General features: G+C 66.2%; 2 protein-coding genes across 10 annotated transcripts; one reads left to right on the top strand and one right to left on the bottom strand.

The window, feature by feature from the left end:
- The first annotated feature begins 1,606 nt into the window (after positions 1 to 1,606).
- Positions 1,607 to 12,644, top strand: SLC43A3 (solute carrier family 43 member 3). 7 transcript variants are annotated; one of them, XM_054067419.1, is made up of 13 exons: positions 1,607 to 1,670; positions 6,296 to 6,505; positions 6,884 to 7,013; positions 7,733 to 7,779; positions 7,874 to 7,950; positions 8,360 to 8,452; positions 8,800 to 8,939; positions 9,617 to 9,726; positions 10,375 to 10,527; positions 10,591 to 10,704; positions 11,211 to 11,397; positions 11,955 to 12,078; positions 12,430 to 12,623. In XM_054067419.1, the coding sequence occupies exons 2-13, from the start codon at positions 6,325 to 6,327 to the stop codon at positions 12,562 to 12,564; spliced, it is 1,491 nt and encodes a 496-aa protein (XP_053923394.1). In that variant the 5' UTR covers positions 1,607 to 1,670; positions 6,296 to 6,324; the 3' UTR covers positions 12,565 to 12,623. The 7 variants fall into 7 exon arrangements, with proteins under 7 accessions (XP_053923394.1, XP_053923395.1, XP_053923396.1 ...); XM_054067420.1 differs by lacking the exon at positions 1,607 to 1,670 and adding an exon at positions 2,678 to 2,746; XM_054067421.1 differs by lacking the exon at positions 1,607 to 1,670 and adding an exon at positions 5,073 to 5,212 and having other exon boundaries at positions 9,617 to 9,720; positions 12,430 to 12,622.
- A 2,093-nt stretch (positions 12,645 to 14,737) lies between these two features.
- On the bottom strand, positions 14,738 to 19,335 carry P2RX3 (purinergic receptor P2X 3). Of its 3 annotated transcripts, XM_054067427.1 has the most exons (12): positions 19,114 to 19,335; positions 18,285 to 18,420; positions 17,839 to 17,910; positions 17,699 to 17,765; positions 17,195 to 17,288; positions 17,041 to 17,118; positions 16,818 to 16,959; positions 16,236 to 16,366; positions 15,989 to 16,082; positions 15,850 to 15,915; positions 15,564 to 15,641; positions 14,740 to 15,220 (listed from the first exon to the last, which is right to left on the bottom strand). In XM_054067427.1, exons 1-12 carry the CDS (start codon positions 19,248 to 19,250, stop codon positions 15,125 to 15,127), a joined length of 1,191 nt encoding a protein of 396 aa, XP_053923402.1. In that variant the 5' UTR covers positions 19,251 to 19,335; the 3' UTR covers positions 14,740 to 15,124. The 3 variants fall into 3 exon arrangements, with proteins under 3 accessions (XP_053923403.1, XP_053923401.1, XP_053923402.1); XM_054067428.1 differs by lacking the exon at positions 15,564 to 15,641 and having other exon boundaries at positions 14,738 to 15,220; XM_054067426.1 differs by lacking the exon at positions 15,564 to 15,641 and having other exon boundaries at positions 14,738 to 15,220; positions 15,850 to 16,082.
- Between the last annotated feature and the right edge of the window lie 155 nt (positions 19,336 to 19,490).

The following is a 19,490-nucleotide window of genomic DNA, read 5'->3' as shown; positions in this document are numbered from 1 at the left end:
GGGAGGAGAACAGCTGGAGAGGAGAAATGGATGGATGGATGGATGGATGGATGGATGGATGGATGGATGGATAGATGGATGGATGGACGGAGGGACAGGAGAAGAACAGCTGGAGAGAAAGATGGATGGATGAGTGGAGAAGAGCTGTAGAGGATGAATGGACAGACAGATGGGTAAAGAACAGCTGGAGAGTAAGATGAGTGGATGGGTGATAGATGCACGGGTAAAGGACAGACAGATGGGTGACAAACAGGTGGGTGGCTGATGGACAGACGGATGGGAAATAGAGGAATGGGTGATGGACAGACAGATGGGTGATGGACAGATGGATGGGGTGATGGACAGATGGGTGATGGACAGATGGATGAGTAATGGACAGATGGGTGATGAACAGATGGACAAGTGATGGACAGACAAATGGATGATGGATAGATAGACAAGGTGCTGACTGGAAGTGTGGGACTGGTGGGAACAGGATGGGCGCCAGCAAGCCCCGATGAAGGGATGGGGGGGGCAGTGGGGGGACAGACAGATGGACAGAGGAACACAGTGACAAGTGCCAATGAGAGGTGATTGGAGGGGCGGGGGGGCCCGGCAGGGTGGAGGCGGGGGGCACAGAGCCAGGCAGGCGGTGGAGTGCGTGCCAGGGATGGGTGGGTGATAACAGGCCCAGGGCAGGGACGGCAGTGAGCATGAGCGGGCAGAGCCACTGCAGCACCTGGCATGGCACCGGTATGGGGACATGCAGGGGGGCGAGGGGCCTGGGTGGGGGTGGCCCAAAGTGGCCCAGGGATGATTCAAGGGTGTCTCAAGGGTTGCCCAGGGGTGATCCATGGGTGATCCAATGTTGACCCAAGGGAGGCTCAAGAGTGGCCCAGGGACAATCCAATATTGACCAAAGGGTGGCTTAAGGATGGCACAGGGGATGACACCAGGGCAACACAGAGGCGGCCTAGGTGCGGCTCAAGAAGGGGCCAAGATTGATCCAAGGGTGTCCCAGGGGTGGTGCAGGAGATGACACAAGACTGAACCAGGGGTGGCACAGGTGTGGCTCAGGGGTGGCCCAAGGTGGCCCGGTGGTGGCTCCATCTGGTGAATACCTCAGGGACACCAGGTGAGAGAGAGCGCACCTGGAGACAGCTTGAGGGGGCATCGGGGGCTCAGGGGCAACATGGGGGGCACAAGAATGGCACGGGGGGCACAGCAATGATATGTGAGACACTGGAGGACATGAGGGGCACGGGGGGCACGGAGAGCATAGGAACGACATGGGGGACACAGGGATGGGTGGTGGTGAGGTGATGCACCCACAGGGAGGCACAGGGACACGTGGGGACACAGATGGACTGGGGGACTCAGGGTTGGGTGGTGGTGGGTGATGCAGCCGTGGGTGGCTCCGGGGGGCACAGAGGGACACTGGGGGGCACAGGGACAACACAGGAGGACCCTGGGGGGTCGCGGGGGGACGTGGGTGCCCTGGGGGTGAGGCCGTGGGGCGGGGTCTTGGCAGGGACCGCCCCTCCCGGGCCTCCCCCGGTGACCCCCGGGGCCGCCTCCCGCCCCCACCCTGGCGCTTGGGAGGTGGGACCGCCCCGCCCCCCCCGCCCCCCCCGCCCCGCCCCCGGGAGCCCCGGGAGGAGCTGGGACCGGACCCTCCGCTCTCCGCCCGGGTGAGCAGCGACGGCGGCGGGGAGCGGGAACGGGAATGGGGGCTGGGAACGGGAATGAGGGCTGGGAATGGGGGCTGGGAGTTGGGATGGAGCAGTTGGGGTTGGGGGAGCCTGCGGCCAGGAGCTGGGGGGCTGGGAGCTGGGGGGCTGGGAGGAACCGTGGGGGAGCGTGGGGGACCGTGGGGCCGGGTGCCGAGAGCTGGGGGGCTGAGGGTTCTGCAGCCACAAGATGGGGGGCTATGCGGGTGCTGGGGGCGGGGGGCCATTGGCCCGTGAGCTGTGGGCCATGTGGCCATGAACCGTGGGGCCACGGGCTGTGGGGCTGCCGTGGGGTTTCAGCTGGGGATCGTGTAGATGTGTGGGGCTGGGACCAAGCTGCTCTGAGCTGGGCGGCTGTGGGGCCATGGGGCACTGAGCTGTAGGTCTGCGTGGATGCAGTGGGGCGCCGTGTGGGGCAGGAGGCCATGGCACTCTGAGCTTGGGGGGCAGCACCATCCCCTGCCCCCGTGTGCCCCACACGCCCCCCGGGCCCCGTAGAGTGCCCGGGTGCCCCTGTGGTGCGGGGCAGCCCTGGCATCGCCCTGCCTCACTGCTGCCCACCCCACGCGTGTGTCCCCTCTGCCCCACGTGCACCCCCACAACACGTGCATGGGCAAAGTCCCCATGGCCGAGCCCCACGGCACTGCCCCACAGGGCTGCCCCACGGCACTACCCCAGCCCCTGCTTTGTGGGGTGCAGCCTGTGTCCCTGCCCCACACCCCAGACTGGGGACACACCAGTGTGGCTTGGGGTGACCAGTATGGATGGGACGCACCAGTACAGTTTGGGGTGACCAGTACAGCTGGGACACACCAGTATGGCTGAGACACACCAGTATGGCTTGTGATGACCAGTACAACTGGGACACACACCAGCTTGGCTCAGTGGCAGATGCCGCCGCCCTGTTCTCAGGCCCCCCCCCTTCCCCGCTTCTTCCCCCCACCCCCCTCTTTCCCGTTAATCTTTACCCGCCAGCACTAATGAAGTCTCATTACCGGCCATTACCGGCCAGGGGACACGGGGACAGGGGACACGAGGTGAGGTGGGGATGGGGACCCTGGGGGTAGCAGGGGGGTCCCAGGGTGGCAATGGGGTCCCCAAGGGGGGTGGCAGTGTCCCCAGGGTAGCAAGGCTGTCCTTGGGGCTGATGGTGTCCCCAGGGCTGGCGGTGTCCCCAGGGTAGCGGTGTCCTGAGCACACGTGTCATGGTCCCCAGCCATATGCTAGGATCCTGGGGCCAGGACGGGGTCCCCAGGGGGGCTGACAATGTCCCCAGGGGGTGTGGCAGTGTTCCTAGGGTGGCATTGGGGTCCCCTGGGTTTCGCAGCCCCCTAGGAGGATGGCAGGGTTGTCCCTGAGGGGGTGGCAGTGTTCCTAAAGTAGTGGTGTCCCCAGGGCATGTGTCCTGGTCCCCAGCCATATGCCAGGGTCCCTGGGGCCAGGATGGAGTCCCCAGGGCAGTGGCAGTGTCCCCAAGGGGTGACGCTGTCTTCAGGGTGGCAGGGGTGTCCCTGGGGGATGGCAGTGTCCCCAGGACACGTGTCCCTGTCCCCAGCCATGTGCCAGGCACCCTGGGGATGGCAGTGTCCCCAGGGTAGCCGTGGGGTCCCAGGGCTGGCAGGGGGTCCCCAGCAGGTGGCAGTGTCCCCAACGCATGTGTCACAGTTCCTGGCCATATGCCAGGGTCCCTGGGGCCAGGACGGGATCCCTGAGAGGGTGACAGTTTCCCCAGGGTGGCAGTAGGGTCCCCAAGGCAGCATGAGGGTCCCCCAGCGTGGCAGGTCCCCAAGGAGGCATGGTGTGGTGGGGGTGTGTCACCGGGGGTGTGTCACTGTGCCTGGCAGCATGCCTGTGTCCCCAAGGCCCTGCCAGCATTCCCGGGCAGCGGGCCAGTGTCCCCAGGGCCCCAGAGGGTGCTGGTGTCCCCAGAGCCCTGCCAGCGTCCCGGGGGGGGGGGGGGAGACGGGGCAGGGGGGACGACGGGACAGGGGCTGCCGCCTTTCCAGGGACTCTGCCAGGGCCCCAGAGGGTGCCAGCGTCCCCAAGTGGGGTGCCACGTCCCTGGCAGTGAGCTATTGTCCCCAAAATTGTGCCAGCATCCCCAGGTGGGGGTGCCAGGGCCCTGGCCCCATGCCATCATCCCCAGGGGCTGTACCAGTGTCCCCAGTGTGATGCCATTGTCCACAATGCATGTGCCAGGGCCCTGGCCCCATGTCAGCATCCCCAGACTGTGCCAGGTCCTCAGTGGGGTGCCAGGTCCCCAAGGTGGGGTGCTATTGTCCCCAGTGCATATCCCAGGGTGATTAGCGGCAGGCTGGTGTCCCCCCGGGGGTGCCAGAGTCCCCAAAGGGACTCGCTTCCTTAGGGGGGATGCCAGGGCCCTGGGGGTTCTGGTGTCCCTGAGGAGGGGGGGTGCCATTGTGTTCAGTGCACACACCAGGGCCCTTGGCAGCATGCTGGTGACCCCGAGGGAGGTGGCAGCATCCGCAGAGGCTGTGCCAGGTCCCCAAGACTGTGCCATTGTCCCCAGGGCACGTCCCAGGGCCTGGCCCTGTGCCATCATACCCAGGGGCTGCGCCAGTGTCCCCAAGGGGTGCCATTGTCCCAGTGCACATCCCAGTGCCCCTGGCAGCACATTGGTGTTCCCAAGGGAGGTGCCGATGTCCCCAAAGAGGGGTTGCCAGGGCCCCCGACAGGGTGCCAGTATCCCCAGAGGCTGTGCCAGGTCCCCTGCAGGGTGTCAGGTCCCCAAGATGGGGTGCCATTGTCCCCAGGGCACGTCCCAGGGTGCCAGGCCCCCCACCATCATCCCCAGGCTGTCCCAGGTCCCCCGGCAGCGTGCCAGGTCACCACTGGGGTGCCAGTGTCCCCAGCTCACATCCCAGGCCCCGGCAACGGGCCAGTGTCCCCAAAGGCAGATGCCAGGCAGAGTGCCATTGTTCCCAGGGGCTGTAGCAAGTCCCATGGGGGTGCCATTGTCCCCCAGAGGGGGGTGCCAGGCCCCTGACCCCGTGCCACCACTCCCAGTAGCTGTGCCAATGTCCCCAGGTGGGGGTGCCAGGTCCCCAGGTTTGTACTGGTGTTCCCAAAGGGAGGTCCCAGGTCCCCAGGTCTGTGCCGGTGTCCCCAAAGGGGGTGACGGGCCCCCGGCCCTGTGCCATCACCCCCAGGTCTGTGCTGGTGTCCCCAAAGAGGGGGTGCTGGGTCCCCAGGTCCCAAGAGGTGCTGTGCCACTGGGCTGTGCGGGTGCCGGGGCGGTGCCGGGGCGCTGGCACGGCTGGCGCGGGGAGATAAGGCAGCAGCAGGGGTTCTTGGCGCGGGGAGGCCTGGCTGCTATCGGGCGCCGCAGCTGTGGGGACCCATGGGTGTTCCCCAACGGGTGGGTGCGGGGTGTGCGGTTTGTGGTGTGGTGTTTGCGGTGTGTGCGGTGCAGCACGCGCCGGGCACCCTGTGCCAGGGTCCAAACTCCGTGGCGGCAGTGGCGGCAGAAAGGCCTTGAGCAGGTGGGTGGGGGTGCACGGGGGGGTCCAGCACACAGGCATGCGTGTGCATGCATGTGAGCATGCTTAGGAGTGTGTGTGCATGCATGTGCATGTGCATGAGCACCTGCATGCGTGTGAGCATGTGTGTATGCATGTAAGTACATGTGTGCATGTGCGTGAGCACGCATGTGAGCACAGTTATGAGCATGTGTGCATGCAGGTACACACGTGGCAGCACGTCTGCGTGCGTGTGAGCACACTTGTGAGCAAGCATGCACATGTGCAAGTGTGTATGCCTGTGTGCATGCTTGTGGGTGTGTGTGCACTCATGGAAACACATGTGCATGTGTGTGAGCATGGCTGCATGTGCATGAGCCTGTGTACACACGTGAGCCCCTGTGAGCACACTTGTGAGCATGTGTGCACTCATGTAAACATGTACATGTGTGTGAGCACAGTTGTGAGTCCATGTGCATGCATGTGCACGCTTGGGAGCCTGTGTTCATGTGTGTAAGCACATGTGCCTGCACCTGAGCACACTTAGGAGCATGCATGTGCACAGCAGGCATGTGTGCAAGTGTGCATGCCTGTGAGCCCATGTGCACGCGTGTGCAGGGACCACTCTGCCCGCTGGATTCTTGCCCGCACCCCGGGTCAGGGGACGGGACGAGTGCAGCTGTGGGCAGAAGGGGACAAGGGGCAGAGTGGGGCCACGGTGGCCTTTGTCCAGGTGGCCATGTGCCCCCCCCGAGCCCTCAGGGTGTCACAACATGGGTGCCATGTGTGTGCCACTGTGCTGGGTGCCACCACATGGGTGCTGGTGGATGCCAGGGCTGCCATCATGTGGGCGTCAGGGATGCCACCGCGCTGGGTGCCATGTGGGTACCAGGGTGTCACCTTGTGGGTGCCAGGACTGATGTTGTGCAGGTGCCATTGGTGTTGGGGTGCCACCACGCTGGGTGCCAGGAGTGTCACCATCCTGGATGCTGGTGGATGCTTGTGGTGCCACCATGTTGGGTGCCAGGGGTGCCACTGCACTGGGTGCCAGGTATGCTATGGCGCAGGTGCCACATGGACTGTGACCTGCTGGTGTTCGTCCCCCAGGCGGTGACGCCCCGGTGGGCGCCGGTGCCATGGGGGCTGCAGGGTTGGCCAAGCGCCTGGGCACCTTCCTGTCGGGGCTGCTTGAGTGCGGCATCTTCTGCGGCGTCATCTTTGGATGGGCCTCGCTCGTCTTTGTCCTCAAGAAGCTGGGCTACTTTGAGGACCTCTGCGAGGTCACCTCCGACCCCAGCGCCAACCGCACCCTGACCGGTACTGGCCACCGGCCCCCACCATGTGTCTGTGTCCTGAGCACCCCGTGTCCCCACTGCCCCATGCCCTGGCGTGCCCTATGTCCCCACTGTCCCCATGTCTGTGTCCCCACTGTCCCCATGGCCCTGTCTCTGCTGTCCCCACCCTCCTGATGCCCCGTGGTGCCCCATGTCCCTGCTGTCCCCATGCCCCGTGTCCCCCTAGCTGTGTCCCCACTGTCCTGATCCTCTGTAGTGCCCTCTGACCCTCCCGTCCTCCCTGCTCCCATGTCCTCCCATTCTCCTCCCTGTGTCCCTGCTGTCCTGATCCCCTGTGACGCACTGCGTCCCCCCTGTCCCCCATCCCCGTGTCCCCCTGTCCCTGCTGATGCCCTCCCAGACTGTGGCCGCCAGGATGAGCAGTTCTCCCTGGTCTTCACCATTGGCTCCTTCATGAACAACTTCATGACCTTCCCCATGGGCTTCATCTTCGACCGCTTCGGCACCACCGTTGCCCGCCTCATCGCCATGTGAGGGGGGGCAGGGAGCACCCCTGGGTGCTGGGGAGGGCAGGGGGTCACCCCTGGGTGCTGGGGGGGCAGACAGGATCACCCCTGGGTGCTGGGGGGGCCAGGCAGGGTCATCCCTGGGTGCTGGGGGCACCCCTGGGTGCGATGTTTTCAGGGTGCTGGTGGTGGGGCTGCGGGGGGGCATTATCAGGGCAGCCAGGCAGGGTGGCGCGGGCAGGGTTGGGGGGGGGAAGCCCTGCGGGGGGTGGGTGTGGGGTAGCCGTGTCAACGGGGTACCCGGTCACTCCTGGGGGGCACCTCTGTCTGCCCAGAGTGCTGAGTTTCGGGTGCTGTGGGGACACAGCCCACCCCCACCCTGGAACTCATGTCCTCCCTTCTCAAAGTGTCCCCTCCAGTGCGTCCCATGTCCCCCCAGCCCCCACCCCCATTTACCCCAGTGTCCCTGGCCCCCCCGCCCAATTTTCCCCAGCCCCTCCATTGCCCTCGCGTCTCTCCAGTATCCCTGGGACACCCCCCTCCATTTTCCCCCAGCTCCCCTGTTCACTCTCAGGTCTCTCCAGTGTCCTCATTTCTCTCCCCCCCAGCCATTGTCCCCAGCCCCTCCGTCTCCCCAGGTTCCTCGCCCCTGGGGGGGAACACCCACGAGGTACCGGGGCGCTGTGGGCGCAGGGGGTCCCGGCTGCCCCCCAGCTCCCCCCATGTCACTGCTGTCCCCTCAGTTCCCTCTACACTGGCGGAGCCCTGCTGGTCGCCTTCTCCACCCCAGGTGAGACGCAGCAGCCATGGGGGGTTCTGGGAGGGGGGGTGCACCCACTGGGACACACCCCACCCCCCGGCCCCTACTGACCTCGTGTCCCCAGCTCTGGCCCTGCTGCTCTTCCCGGCCATGTCCATGCTCTCAGTGGGCGGCATCCTCCTCATCCTCACCAACATGCAGGTGGGCACCCCCCGGGGCTGAGGGCCACGGCAGGGCGGGGGCTGACGAGGAATGGGGGGGTCCTCAATGTGTCCGGGGGCAATGACTGGTGGTGGGAGGAGTTCCCTGGGAGCATGGGTGGGGCCTGATGTTGTTGGGTGGACCTTGACATCACTGGGGGTCTCCGATGGTGAGGGGGGGTCCCTGACAGTGCAGGGGGGCGCCTGATGGTGTTGAGGGTCCCTGTTGGCATTTGGGTGCCCTGATGGGTGGCTGCATCGCGAGGTCTGTGATGGCACTGGGGGGGCCCTGATGGCACTGGGGGGGGAGGGTCCTTGGTGGTGAGGGGAGGGTCCTGACTAATTTGGGGGGGGTCCCTGATGGCGCTGGGAGTCCCTGACGACACTGGGGGGGTGGGTGTGGGTGCCAGGTGGGGAACCTCTTCGGGAAGTACCGCTCCATCATCATCACCCTCTACAACGGCGCCTTTGACTCCTCCTCCGCCACCTTCCTTATCATCAAGGTGGGCACGAGGGGGTGGGGGCGTGGCACAGCTGGGCCACATCTGGGGCACGGCCAGGGACACAGCTGGGAATACATCTGGGTTGATGCTGGGCCGCAGCCAGGGACACATCTGGGGACTCATCTGGGCCATAGCAGGGGCGTAGCTGGGAGCACATCTGGGCAGCTGCTGGGCCACAGCCAAGGACAGAGTTGGGAACACATCTGGGCCACCGCTGGGGCATGGACAGGGCCACAGCTGGAGCTACATCGGCTGTAGCCATGGCCACAGCTGGGGCCACGTCTGGGCTGGGCCAGGGCAGTGCGGGGTGGCCGCTGTGTCCTGGTGTCAACCGCCGCCATCCCCAGGTGCTGCACGAGCGTGGGCTGACCCTGCGCGCCATGTTCCTCTTCATGGCGGCCTGCAGCGCCTGGCACCTGCTCCGCACCTTCTTCCTCCTGCCCCGCTCCCGCATTCCCTACCCCCTGCCCCCCACCTACGACTACGGGTACGGGGGCACCCGCAGGGGGAAGGTCCATGGGGGGTGGGATGCTGGTGGGTCCTGTCTCGGGGGTGGTGGGCCCTGTCCATCTGGGGGTGGTGGAAACGGTGACAGTGCCCATCCTGTGGGTGGTTGGTCCCAGCCCACGAGTGGCGGTGGTAGCAATGCTTGTCACATGGGTGGTGACAGAGCCCATCCTGTGGGTGGTGGTGGGTCCCACCCCTGGGTCCTTGGTGGGTTTTGTCCTGTGGTTGGTGGGTCCCATCCCTTGGTGCTCAGTGGGTGGTTGGTGGGTCCCATCCCTTGGTGCTCAGTGGGTGGTTGGTGGGACCCATCCCATGGTTGGTGGGTGCTGTCCCATGGGTGTGGGGGTCCCATCCTGTGGCTGGTGGGTGCTGTCCCATGGGTGTGGGGGTCCCGTCCCGTGGTTGGGGGGGTTCCATCCCATGGGTGTGGGGGTCCCATCCTGTGGTTGGTGGGTTCCATCCCATGGGTGTGGGGGTCCCATCCCGTGGTTGGTGGGTTCTGTCTGGTGGGTGCTTGGTGGGTTCCATCCCTTGGTGCTTGGTGGAGTCCAATCCTGTGGGTGGGTGGTGGGTGTCACCGTTGGGTCCTCGGTGGGTACTGTCCCACGGGTGTTCGGTGGGTCCCCTCCCACGGCCAGTCCGTGACGGGGGCTGCAGGGCGCGGTGCCCGGGCCGCTCCCGCTCGTACCGCACGCACGAGGAGAAGCGCCCGCCGGGGGAGCCGGGACCGGAGGAGCCGCTGGAGCAGCGCCCGGGAGGGGGTGAGGGTGAGGAGGGGGTGAAGGGGGCGGGGGGCTTTGTGGGAGAGGCCTGAGTGAAATGGAGATGAAGCGCGGTGGGCGGGGCTTAGGGACTTGGGGGCGGGGCTTGTGCCCAACGGGGCTTTGACTGGGGGGGGGCCTGGGGCTCATCTGGCGGGGCTTGCTTACAATGGGCGGGGCGAAGCGGGCGGGACCAAAGTGCGGTAGGCGGGGCTTGGTGTCCACGTACATAAACCGGGGGTCGGTGGGCGGAGCCTTTAAGGCGCGGTGGGCAGAGCTTGTGTGCGAGGGGACTGTGGCTCGGTGGGCGGGGCTTGTGAACGCTGTGGGCGGGACCATATATCAGTGGGCGGGGTTTGTGCCTGCGGTTTGTGTGGCCATTGTTTGGTGGGCGGGGCCTGGGCCCCATGAGTGGGCGTGGTGCGGTGGGCGTGGTGCGGTGGCAATGGGGACTGTGGCTGGGCAGGCGGGGTTTGGGGGCGGTAGGCGGAGCTTGTGAGAGCGGCGGGCTGGGCGAGGAAGATCCAGTGACTCGCTGGGCGGGGCCTGGGCTCAGGGTGGGCGGGACCCGAGGCTCGCTGGGCGGGGCCTGGGGGATCAGTGGCCGTGGCCTGTGTAGGTGGGCGCGCCCCTCCTAACCCCCCTCCCTCCCAGGCACGTCTCCGGCCCCGTTCTGGGCGTGCGCGCGCTCGGCGCTGTTCGGGGTGCACGTGCTGTGGCTGTCGGCCATGCAGCTGCGGCACTACCTGTTCATCGGCACGCTGAACCCACTCCTGGACCACCTGGCGCGTGGCGACCAGCGGCTCGGTACGGCCCGGCCTGGGCGGGGCGCGGGGCCCCCCAAACCCCGCTGACGCCGTCCCCCCGCAGTGAGCACGTACACCAACGCCTTCGCCTTCACCCAGCTTTGTGGTGTCCTCTGCGCGCCCTGGAACGGGCTCATCCTTGACCGACACAAGCGGGGCAAGGGGCCGCGGCCTGAGGGTAAACATGGCCCCAGCGATGACCCCGCGGCGTGAGGCACCTCTGCGCCATCCCTGACCCCTTGTGTCCGTGTCTCACCATTGCCATTCCCTCCATGGCCACTTCCATGCCATCCCTGACCCCCCATCCACATCCCTTCCATGACCATCCCATCTCCACTATCCCTGACCCTTCCATGCCTATGGCCATGTCCCCTCCATGCCTCGATCCCTCCATGACCACATCCCCACCATCCCTTCCCATCCATGTCCTTGTCCACATTCCCACCATCACTGACTCCTCTGTGCCCATGACCACGTCCTCACCACAAGTAGCCATGGGTCCATGTCCCCACCACCGCTGATCTCCCTGTGTTCACGTCTCCACCGTTGCCATGCTCTCCATGACCATGGCCACAGCCTCACCATCCCTGTCCCGTCCATGTCCGTGTCCATGTCCCCACCATCCCTGACCCCTCCATGTCCGTGTCCATGTCCCCACCATCCCTTCCGTCCGTGTCCGCATAGGAGCACTGGCGGCGCTGGCAGACCTGCGGGCGTCGGTGCTGTCACTGACGGTGACGGTGGTGCAGTGCGTGCTCTTCTCAGTGTGCGCGGCTGTGCCGGTGCTGCCCGTCCAGTTCGCCACCTTCGTGCTGCAGGTGGTGAGCCGCTCCTTCCTCTACGGTGGCAATGCCGCCTTCCTGGCCATCGCGTAAGTCCTGCGGCCAGCGCGATGGGGGCAGGGGGTGGCATTAATTGGGGGTGGCAGGGTCAGGTTGGGTGGTGAGGACAGGGTGTTGGTGGCAGTGGATGGTCGTCGTGGGGTGGCAAGGGACAGGCTGATAGCATCACTTAGGGGTGGCAAGGGGTGGTGGTAGTGACAGAGTGGGTGGCAGGAGATGGGGTGGTGAGGGCAGGGTGGTGATGGCAGGGGATGGTGGTCTTTTGGGGTGGGTGGCAGGGGGTGATGGCAGGATCATCAGATCATCATTGGGGTGGCAGGGGACAGTGCTGGGGTTGGGGTTGGAGTGCAGGGGTGGTGTGAGGATGCAGGGGACAAGGTGTTGGTGTTGTGGGGTGTCAGGGGGTAGGGGGTGTTGGAGTTGGCATGGGGTGACGAGGGGTGTCAGGGTTTCTGGGGTGTTGGTGCTGTGGGTCACAGGGTTCTGGGGTGTCAGGGCTGTGGGGCTGGGTCTGTGGGTGACATGGGGTGTGGAGGCTGTGGGGCTGTGGGGCTGGGTCCATGGTTGACATGGCGCTGTGGGGCAGATTCCCCCCGCAGCACTTCGGGAAGCTGTACGGGCTGGCCATGGCGCTGTCGGCGCTGGTGGCCCTGCTGCAGTACCCATGCCTCGCCCTGGTGCGTGGGCCCCTGCGCCAGGACCCCTTTTACGTGAGTTACGCCCCACGGCTGCTCCACGGAGGGACGGGAGTCCTGCCCCATGGTGGGGGTCCTGCCCCAGGGAGGGACCAGGGTCCTGCCCCATGGGGATGGGGATCTTGTCCCACAGGGGAAAGGGGTCCTGCCACACAGGAATTGGGGTCCTGCCCTGAGGAGGGATGAGGGTTCTGCCACACAGAGGAATGGGGACCCTGCCCCATGGGGAGCAATGGGGGTCCTGCTCTGGGGAGGGATGGAGTCCTGCCCTACGGTGTGGGTCTGCCCCATGGAGATGGGGTCCTGCGCAGGGGGGTGGCTGTGGGGCAGACCATGCCCCCACCCCACACAGTGCCCCCCTCCCAGGTGAACGTGGCGATGGTGGCCGTGGTGCTGGTGGCCTTCGCCAGCCCTGTGGTGGTGGCCCGCGAGTGCCGCCGCCGTGCCAAGGAGCTGGAGGCGGCCGGGACCCCCCTGGCTGAGCCCCCCACACCCCACTGAGCCCCACAGATCCACCCATGGGGCAGAGGGTGCTGGGCCGGGGAGGGGGGGCTGGGTTGGGGAATAAAGTTTGGCCCCCTCTCTGCTCACTTCGCTGCTCCTCTCAGAGCTCCCTCCCAGTGTCCAGTACCCTTCCCAGTGCCTCTTCCCAGTGTCCTTTCTCAGTGCTCCCTCCCAGTGCCCTCTCCTCCCCATACCTTCACTGCCCCCTCCCAGTGACCCCAGTGCCCCTCCCATTCCCTCTCCTATTGCTCCCTCCCAGTGCCCATTGCTCCCCCGCAGTGATCCCAGTGCGCACTGCCCTTCCATTACCCCCTCCCAATGTCCTGGGCACCCCCCCAGTGCCCACTGCCCCCCTCCCAGTGCCCTTTCCCCGTGCCCACAGAGATTCCTTGGTGGCTGCTGTGGGGCTGGGGCTCAGCACCCCCTCCAGGCACATGGACGTGGTCACACACCAGGTGTGGTGCGGGTGCAGATGAGGCCCCAGGGCTGCCCGATGCCCCAGTTTCCGTAGTTCCAGGGGCTCCCGTCCTCCCAGTGCAACTCCCAGTGCCTGAGCTGCGCAGGATGCTCAGTGCCTGGCACCCCAAAACCTGCCCTGACCTCCCCCTGTACCCCCAAAGTGCACCTCAACACCCCCAATACCCCCAAAACGCACCTGGCAACCCAAAACCTGCCCCAACCTCCCCCAAGCATCCCAAAACCCACACCAACCCCCCTCTGCACCCCTAAAGCCCGCCTGGCATCCCAAAACCCGCCCCTCACCCCAAACCCACCTACATCCCAAAACCTCCCGGCACCCCAAAACTGGCTCCTTATCCCAAACCCCACAAGCACCCTAAAACCCACCCCACGCCCTTAAAAACCCCGCATGTCACCCCCCAAACCCAGTTTCCAGCCCCCCTCACCGTGTAGTTGGTGCCGGCCCTGATCCGGGGTGTCCAGCCCCGGTGAGTCCGTGACGGCTCCTGGAGGTCACGGTTGCGCCCGGCACTGTGCACCAAGGCCAGGTGCCCACTCAGCACCGTGTGGCAGCGGCACTGCGCCAGGGCGCGTTGGCAGCAGTTCCCAGCAGTATACACCAGCACCCAACAACATGCACTGGGCACCTTGCTGGGAACCCATCAACACCCCCCACTCCCACCAGCACCCACAGTCACCAACCAGGGACCTCCATGCTCCCACTGAGCACCCACCAACACCCCCTGCTCCCACCAGCACCCATTGGGAACCCACCAGTACCCACCAATACTCACTGGGCACCCACCAGCACTCACTGGGTGCCCACTAGGGAACCCAGCGGAAAGCACCAGCACCCACTGTGACCAACTAGGCATCCCACTGCTCCTACTGGGCACCCACCAGTATACACTAGCACCCACTGGGCAGCCACTGGTGCCCACCAGCACCCACTGGGAACCCACTGGGTACCCCCCCAACATTGACTGGGCACCCTGCTGCACCCACTAGTGCCTACCAGTACCCACTGGGACCTCCCTAGGATACTCCCCAACATTGACTGGGCACCCTGCTGCAACCCCAGTATAACCAGTGCCCCCCCGTGCCCCCACCTGGGCGCTGCTGAAGGTGCAGAGTTTGGTGACCAGAATGTAGAAGTGCCGGGTGCCGTTGGCGTGAGGCGCAGGGGGCGCAGGCAGTGGGGGCAGGGGCTGCCACTGCGTCCCTCTGTCACCACTGCCAGCCACGGGCACCGGCAGTGGAAGCAGGTGGCCCCAGGTGGCCCATGGTATTCCCAAGGTGTCCCAGGGTGTCTTCAAGGTGTCCCAAGGGTGTCCCTAGGGGTCCTATGGTGTTCCCAGGGTGTCCCCAAGTTGTCCCAGGGTGTTGCTGTGGTGTCCGCAGGGTGTCCCCATGACGTCCCAAGGGTTCCTCAAGGTGTCCCCAAGGTGGCCCCATGGTATCCCAAGGGGCAAGTTTGGGGGGCAGCTTTAGGGGATGGTTTTTGGGGGTCGGTTTTGGGGTGTGGGGGCTGGTTTGAGGCTGGTTTTGGGGGGCAGTTTCAGGGGTTCAGTTTGTGGGGCCATTTTTGGGGTGCCGATAGCATCTCCTGCAGACAGCGCTCGCCCAAGGGCCGCTTCCTGCCCAACAGCCACTGGGCACAGCCCCCCTGCACCCCAAACACAGCCCCCTGCACCTCACGGCCCCCCCCAGAGAGCATCACCCCACACCCCCTGCCCCCCCAAACCCCACAAATCTCCCCAAAATCACCCCCCCCCCCGCACTGATGGAGAGCAAAGGGTGCTGGGAGCAAGGGTTTATTAGGGGGTACTGGGAGCACTGGTATGGGACTGGGGGGCATGGGGGACACTGGGATGGCGCTGGGACCCCCATGTCCCCCATCACTCCTAGTGCCACCCCATGGCCCCCAGTGTCCCCCCCATCCCCCGTGCCCCTGGCAGCATGGGGCAGGGGGTGGCGGCTGTGGGGCAGGGGGGTCCGGCAGTGCGGTGCGGGCAGGGGGCTGCCCCACAGCATGTGGGTCTGCCTCACGGCGCAGGGTTCTGCCTCATGGTGTGTAGGACTGCCCCACGGTGCAGGCTTAGGGCGCGGGGGAGGCCGTGTTGCTGCAGCACTGGCCGTGGGTGCCAGCGGCTGTGGGGCTGCCGTGGGGCACAGGCTCGCCGGGCGCCGGCACCTGTGGTGCAGGGGTGGGTGCTGGGTGAGGCCCTGCCCTATAGCGTGGCACTGGGGGCGCTCAGGGGCACTGAGCACCTGCCCCACTGCGGTCCAGCCCCACGGCATCTCCAGCCCTAGAGTGCTCCAGACAGCAGCCCCACGGTGGCCCCATGGCATCCCAGCCCCACGGCATCTCCAGCCCTAGAGTGCTCCAGACAGCAGCCCCACAGTGGCCCCATGGCATCCCAGCCCCACGGCATCTCCAGCCCTAGAGTGCTCCAGACAGCAGCCCCGCGGTGGCCCCATGGCACCCCAGCCCCAGCCCCGTGGCAGCCCCGCAGCAGCCCAGTCCCACATCTGACCTCCTCAAACTTGTGGGCCTTGTAGCGCTCAGCGCCCTCGAGGAAGTTGAGCAGGATGATGTCGCATAGTACCGTGCCCTGTGGGCAGTGATGGGCGCCATGGGGTGCCCCATGGGGTGCCCCACATCCGATTGCCCCCATGGAGCCAGGCTGACATCACACCTCGCTATGGGGCATCGCCCCCTGCCCCACACTTGTGGGGCACATAGGGCCTATCCGAAGCCCCCCCACGCTAGAGGGCTGCCCCTGCCCTACACGTGTAGGGCTGAGAAGGGCCCCATCTTACCAGGCCGATGGAGGTTAACGCGGCCACCGCGTTGACAAGGGTGGGGACGATGGCAAACTTCCCAGCCTGGGGGGACAGGGACCCAGTGGGTGGGGGGTATCTGTGCCCCACAGCCACCCCACAGCCGCCCCACACCTACACTGCCATAGACCAGGACGTCAAAGCGGATGCCAAAGGCTTTGGTGAGTGTGCGGCGCTCCGTGCCATCCGGCCAGCGGTAATAGCGGGCGTGCCTGGGGACACGGCACGGCTGCGACACGCGTGTGCCGGGGCGGGGATGGGGCCATGCACACGGCTGTGACATGTGTGTCCCAGGGCAGTGTTGCGGCTGCACACACACGTGTCTGGGGGGGTGTCATGGCAGCACACGTGTGTCAGGGCGGTACCTGAAGTTGTAGCCGGACGCGGGTGCATGGCCCAGACCGTCGAGGCGTGTGAAGGAATAGCGGGGCAGGCACCTCTCGGCGCCACGATCCAGGTCGCAGACCCACGCGATCTTGATGCCCAACACCGCGCCCTGTGACAGGGACAGCGCCATGGCACCGCTTCCCCATGCACCCGCATCCTCCTGTCCCTGCATCTCTTGTGTCCCCATGCTTCATGTTGTGGTGTCCCCACATCCTTGTGTCCTCTTGTCCCATTGCCTGGTGTCCTCACATTCCATGTTTTCTGTGCCATGCCTCCACATCCCCTGTCCTGCGTCCCTCTGCTCCTGTGTCCCCTGTTCTGTGTACTCACATCCTATGTCTCACATCCCAATGTCCCCTGTCCCAAGTCCCGTGTCCCCGTTCCCGTGTCCCACTCATGGTGACGGCCACTGTGGCAAAGTTCTGCCCAGCGGGGCGCACAATGTCCCCATGTCCCCTGTCCCCGCTCACAGTGGTGGCCAGCTTGGCACGTGCCCGGCGAGGCGCATGATGTCCTGTGTCCCGTATCCCCGTGTCCCCACGTCCCCTGTCCCTGCTCACAGTGGTGGCCAGCGTGGCGAAGTCGTGCCCGGCAAGGCGCGCGATGTCCCCGAGGCGCAGGATAGGGCACAGGGGCTCACGCTCGGGGTGGAAGCGGCATCGCCCCAGCCTGGTGCCGCTGCCGGGGGGTGGCAGGTTGGCCCTGGAGGAGACACGGGGGGGACACAGGGTTCAGCCAGCAGTGCTGGGGGGACACACGGCCGCCAGTGCCCCTGTCACCCACTTCTCGAAGCCGAAGAGCGGGAAGCGGATGCTGTTCTTGATGAAGAGGGTGAAGTTCTCGGCCTCCAGCATCACGGGGCTGAGGGGCAGGAGGTGGCACTTGAGACGTGGGGGGACATACGCGGCTCCCCCCCGGGACCCACAGGGACACTCACGCGTCCACCGTGTCCTCCTCGGGCGGGCACCAGCCCCGCATCTCGCAGGTGCGCAGCGTGCGGTTGTAGGGGACGCAGCGCCCCGTCAGCAGCCCTGGGGACACAGGGTCGGACCCGGACCCCCACCCAAACAGGGACGGAGACTCACTCATAGCCCCCACAGACCCCCCAGTCAGGGATGGGGACCCATGGGGACCCCAAAACACGGACAGAGACACCCCCTCCAAACCCCAAAACAGGGACCGAGATCCCTCCCCTTGGATACCCGAACAGGGATGGGACCCTCAGGGACCCCCGCTTTCCTGAGCCCCGAACCAGAGATGGGCGCCCCGCCCTGCCCCCCAACCAGGGATGGAGCCCCCCGACCCAAGTGAGGATCCTTTGAGCCTCCCACCTCGGCCCCCCCCCTCAAGCCCCTCACCCTGTGGGGAACCCCAAAACCAGTGATGGGGACCCCACCTCCCCCCCAGCCCTGACACTCAGCAGAGGGATGGGACCCCTCACCGCTGCCCAGGGTGGGGCTCGGCCGGTGGCAGTCGTGGTCACTGCTGCAACGGAAGGCGGCCTCGTTCTGGGGGGAGCGGGGGCCGTGGGGACCTCGTGGGGACCCCAGCACCCCCTGATACCCCCAGACCCCCCTGTACCTCGGGGCAGACGCTCTGCACCTGGTTCTCTGTCAGGATCTGCTTGGTGACCACCACGAACACCGAAGTGCCCTGGGGAGGCATCACCGTGGGGCACAGCAACCCACAGCTCCCCATATCGCCCCACACATCCACCATGGCTCCCATATTGCACCCCATATCCCCCGTGTCCCACCCATCCCCTTGTGCCTCATATATTGCCCCCCATACCACTTGTGCCCCCCATAACCCCCACACCCTCTGTACCCCTGTGCCCATATCCCCACACCCCTGTGCCGCCCATGCCCACTGTGCCCCACATATTGCCCCCCTAAACCCCCTGCGGCCCCCATATTGCCTGTGCCCTCATACCCCCCATAGCCTCTGTGCCCACTATGCCCTCCATGTCCCCTCGTGCCCCCCATATCCTCTGTAGCACTCCATGCCTCCCGTGCCCCCCATCCCACCTGCGGGGGGGTGACATAGTCGGCGGTGTCCAGCACGCGCCCTGCGTAGCGCCCCACGCCTTTCACCTTGGTGACCACCGAGGACTCGATGACCGAGTCCCGCACCTGGTACGCCTTCTCGTGCAGGAACACCCACCTGGGGTGCGGGTGAGGGGACGCCGAACCTCCACCTGCCCGCAACCCCAGCCGGTGCCCACAGGACACGGACCCCAAAATCCTGGACCCCAAAACCCGTTAACCCTCCCTAGCCCTGTCCTGCACCCATAGGGGACATGGACCCCAAAACCCCCTTAGACCCCCTCAGCCCCATCCTGCACACCCACAGGACATGGACCGCAAAATCCCCAAGACTAGGGGGGGTCCAGGGAGGTTGGGGTCCTGGGGGTTGATGGTCCCAGGATGGGTTTCAAGGGGGGTCTCGGGGTGGGGGTTCTGGGGGTTGGGGTCTCGGGAGGTGGTGGTTCCAGGGTGCTGGGCGTTGAGAGTCCTGGGGGTTGGGGGTCTTGGGATGTCTTCCCAGGGCTGTGGGTCTGGAGAGGGGGTCTCTGGGTTCCAGGGGGGGTCCAGGGGTTGGGGGTCCTGGAATGGGTTCCTGAGGGTCCCGGTGTGGAGGTCCCGGGATGGGTTCCTGAGTTGGGGATCCCGGCGGTCCCAGGGGTTGGGGGTCGAGGAAGGTGGTGGTTGCAGGGTGCTGGGGGTTGGGGGCTCCAGGGCTGGTGGTCTGGAGATGGGTTCTGGGGGTTCCCGGGGGTCCCAGGATGGGGGTCCCGAGGGTTGGGGGTCGAGGGAGGTAGTGGTCGCAGGGGTGCCGGGGGAGGGGGGGTCTCACCCGAGGAAGTAGGCGAGCACGAGCAGCTGCAGGGCGCGGTGCGCGCCCCCCACCACTCCGCTGCGCACCACCAGCGCCTTGGGGGTCTCGTAGGAGACCAGGGCGGCCGGGCAGCGCGGGGGGCGCCGGCACGGCATGGGGGGGATGCGGCGTGGGGTGCGGGTTGCGGGATGCAGGGTGGGATGCGGGATGCAGGGTGGGATGCGGGATGCGCGGGCGAGGTGGGCAGGGCGGGGGGGGAGGGGCGGGGGAGGGGTCAGACCCCCCCGCCTGTGGGAGGGATGGGAGGGTGATGGGGGGGCATTGAGAGGGAGGGGCGGGGCCGGACCACCCCGGGGAGGGATGGGGGGAGGAGGGGTGTGGCCGCACCACCCGCC

Source organism: Cuculus canorus, chromosome 5 (genome assembly GCF_017976375.1).
Source record: "Cuculus canorus isolate bCucCan1 chromosome 5, bCucCan1.pri, whole genome shotgun sequence".
Taxonomy (NCBI): Eukaryota; Metazoa; Chordata; class Aves; order Cuculiformes; family Cuculidae; genus Cuculus; species Cuculus canorus.
This window is presented reverse-complemented; position numbering and strand designations above follow the sequence as displayed.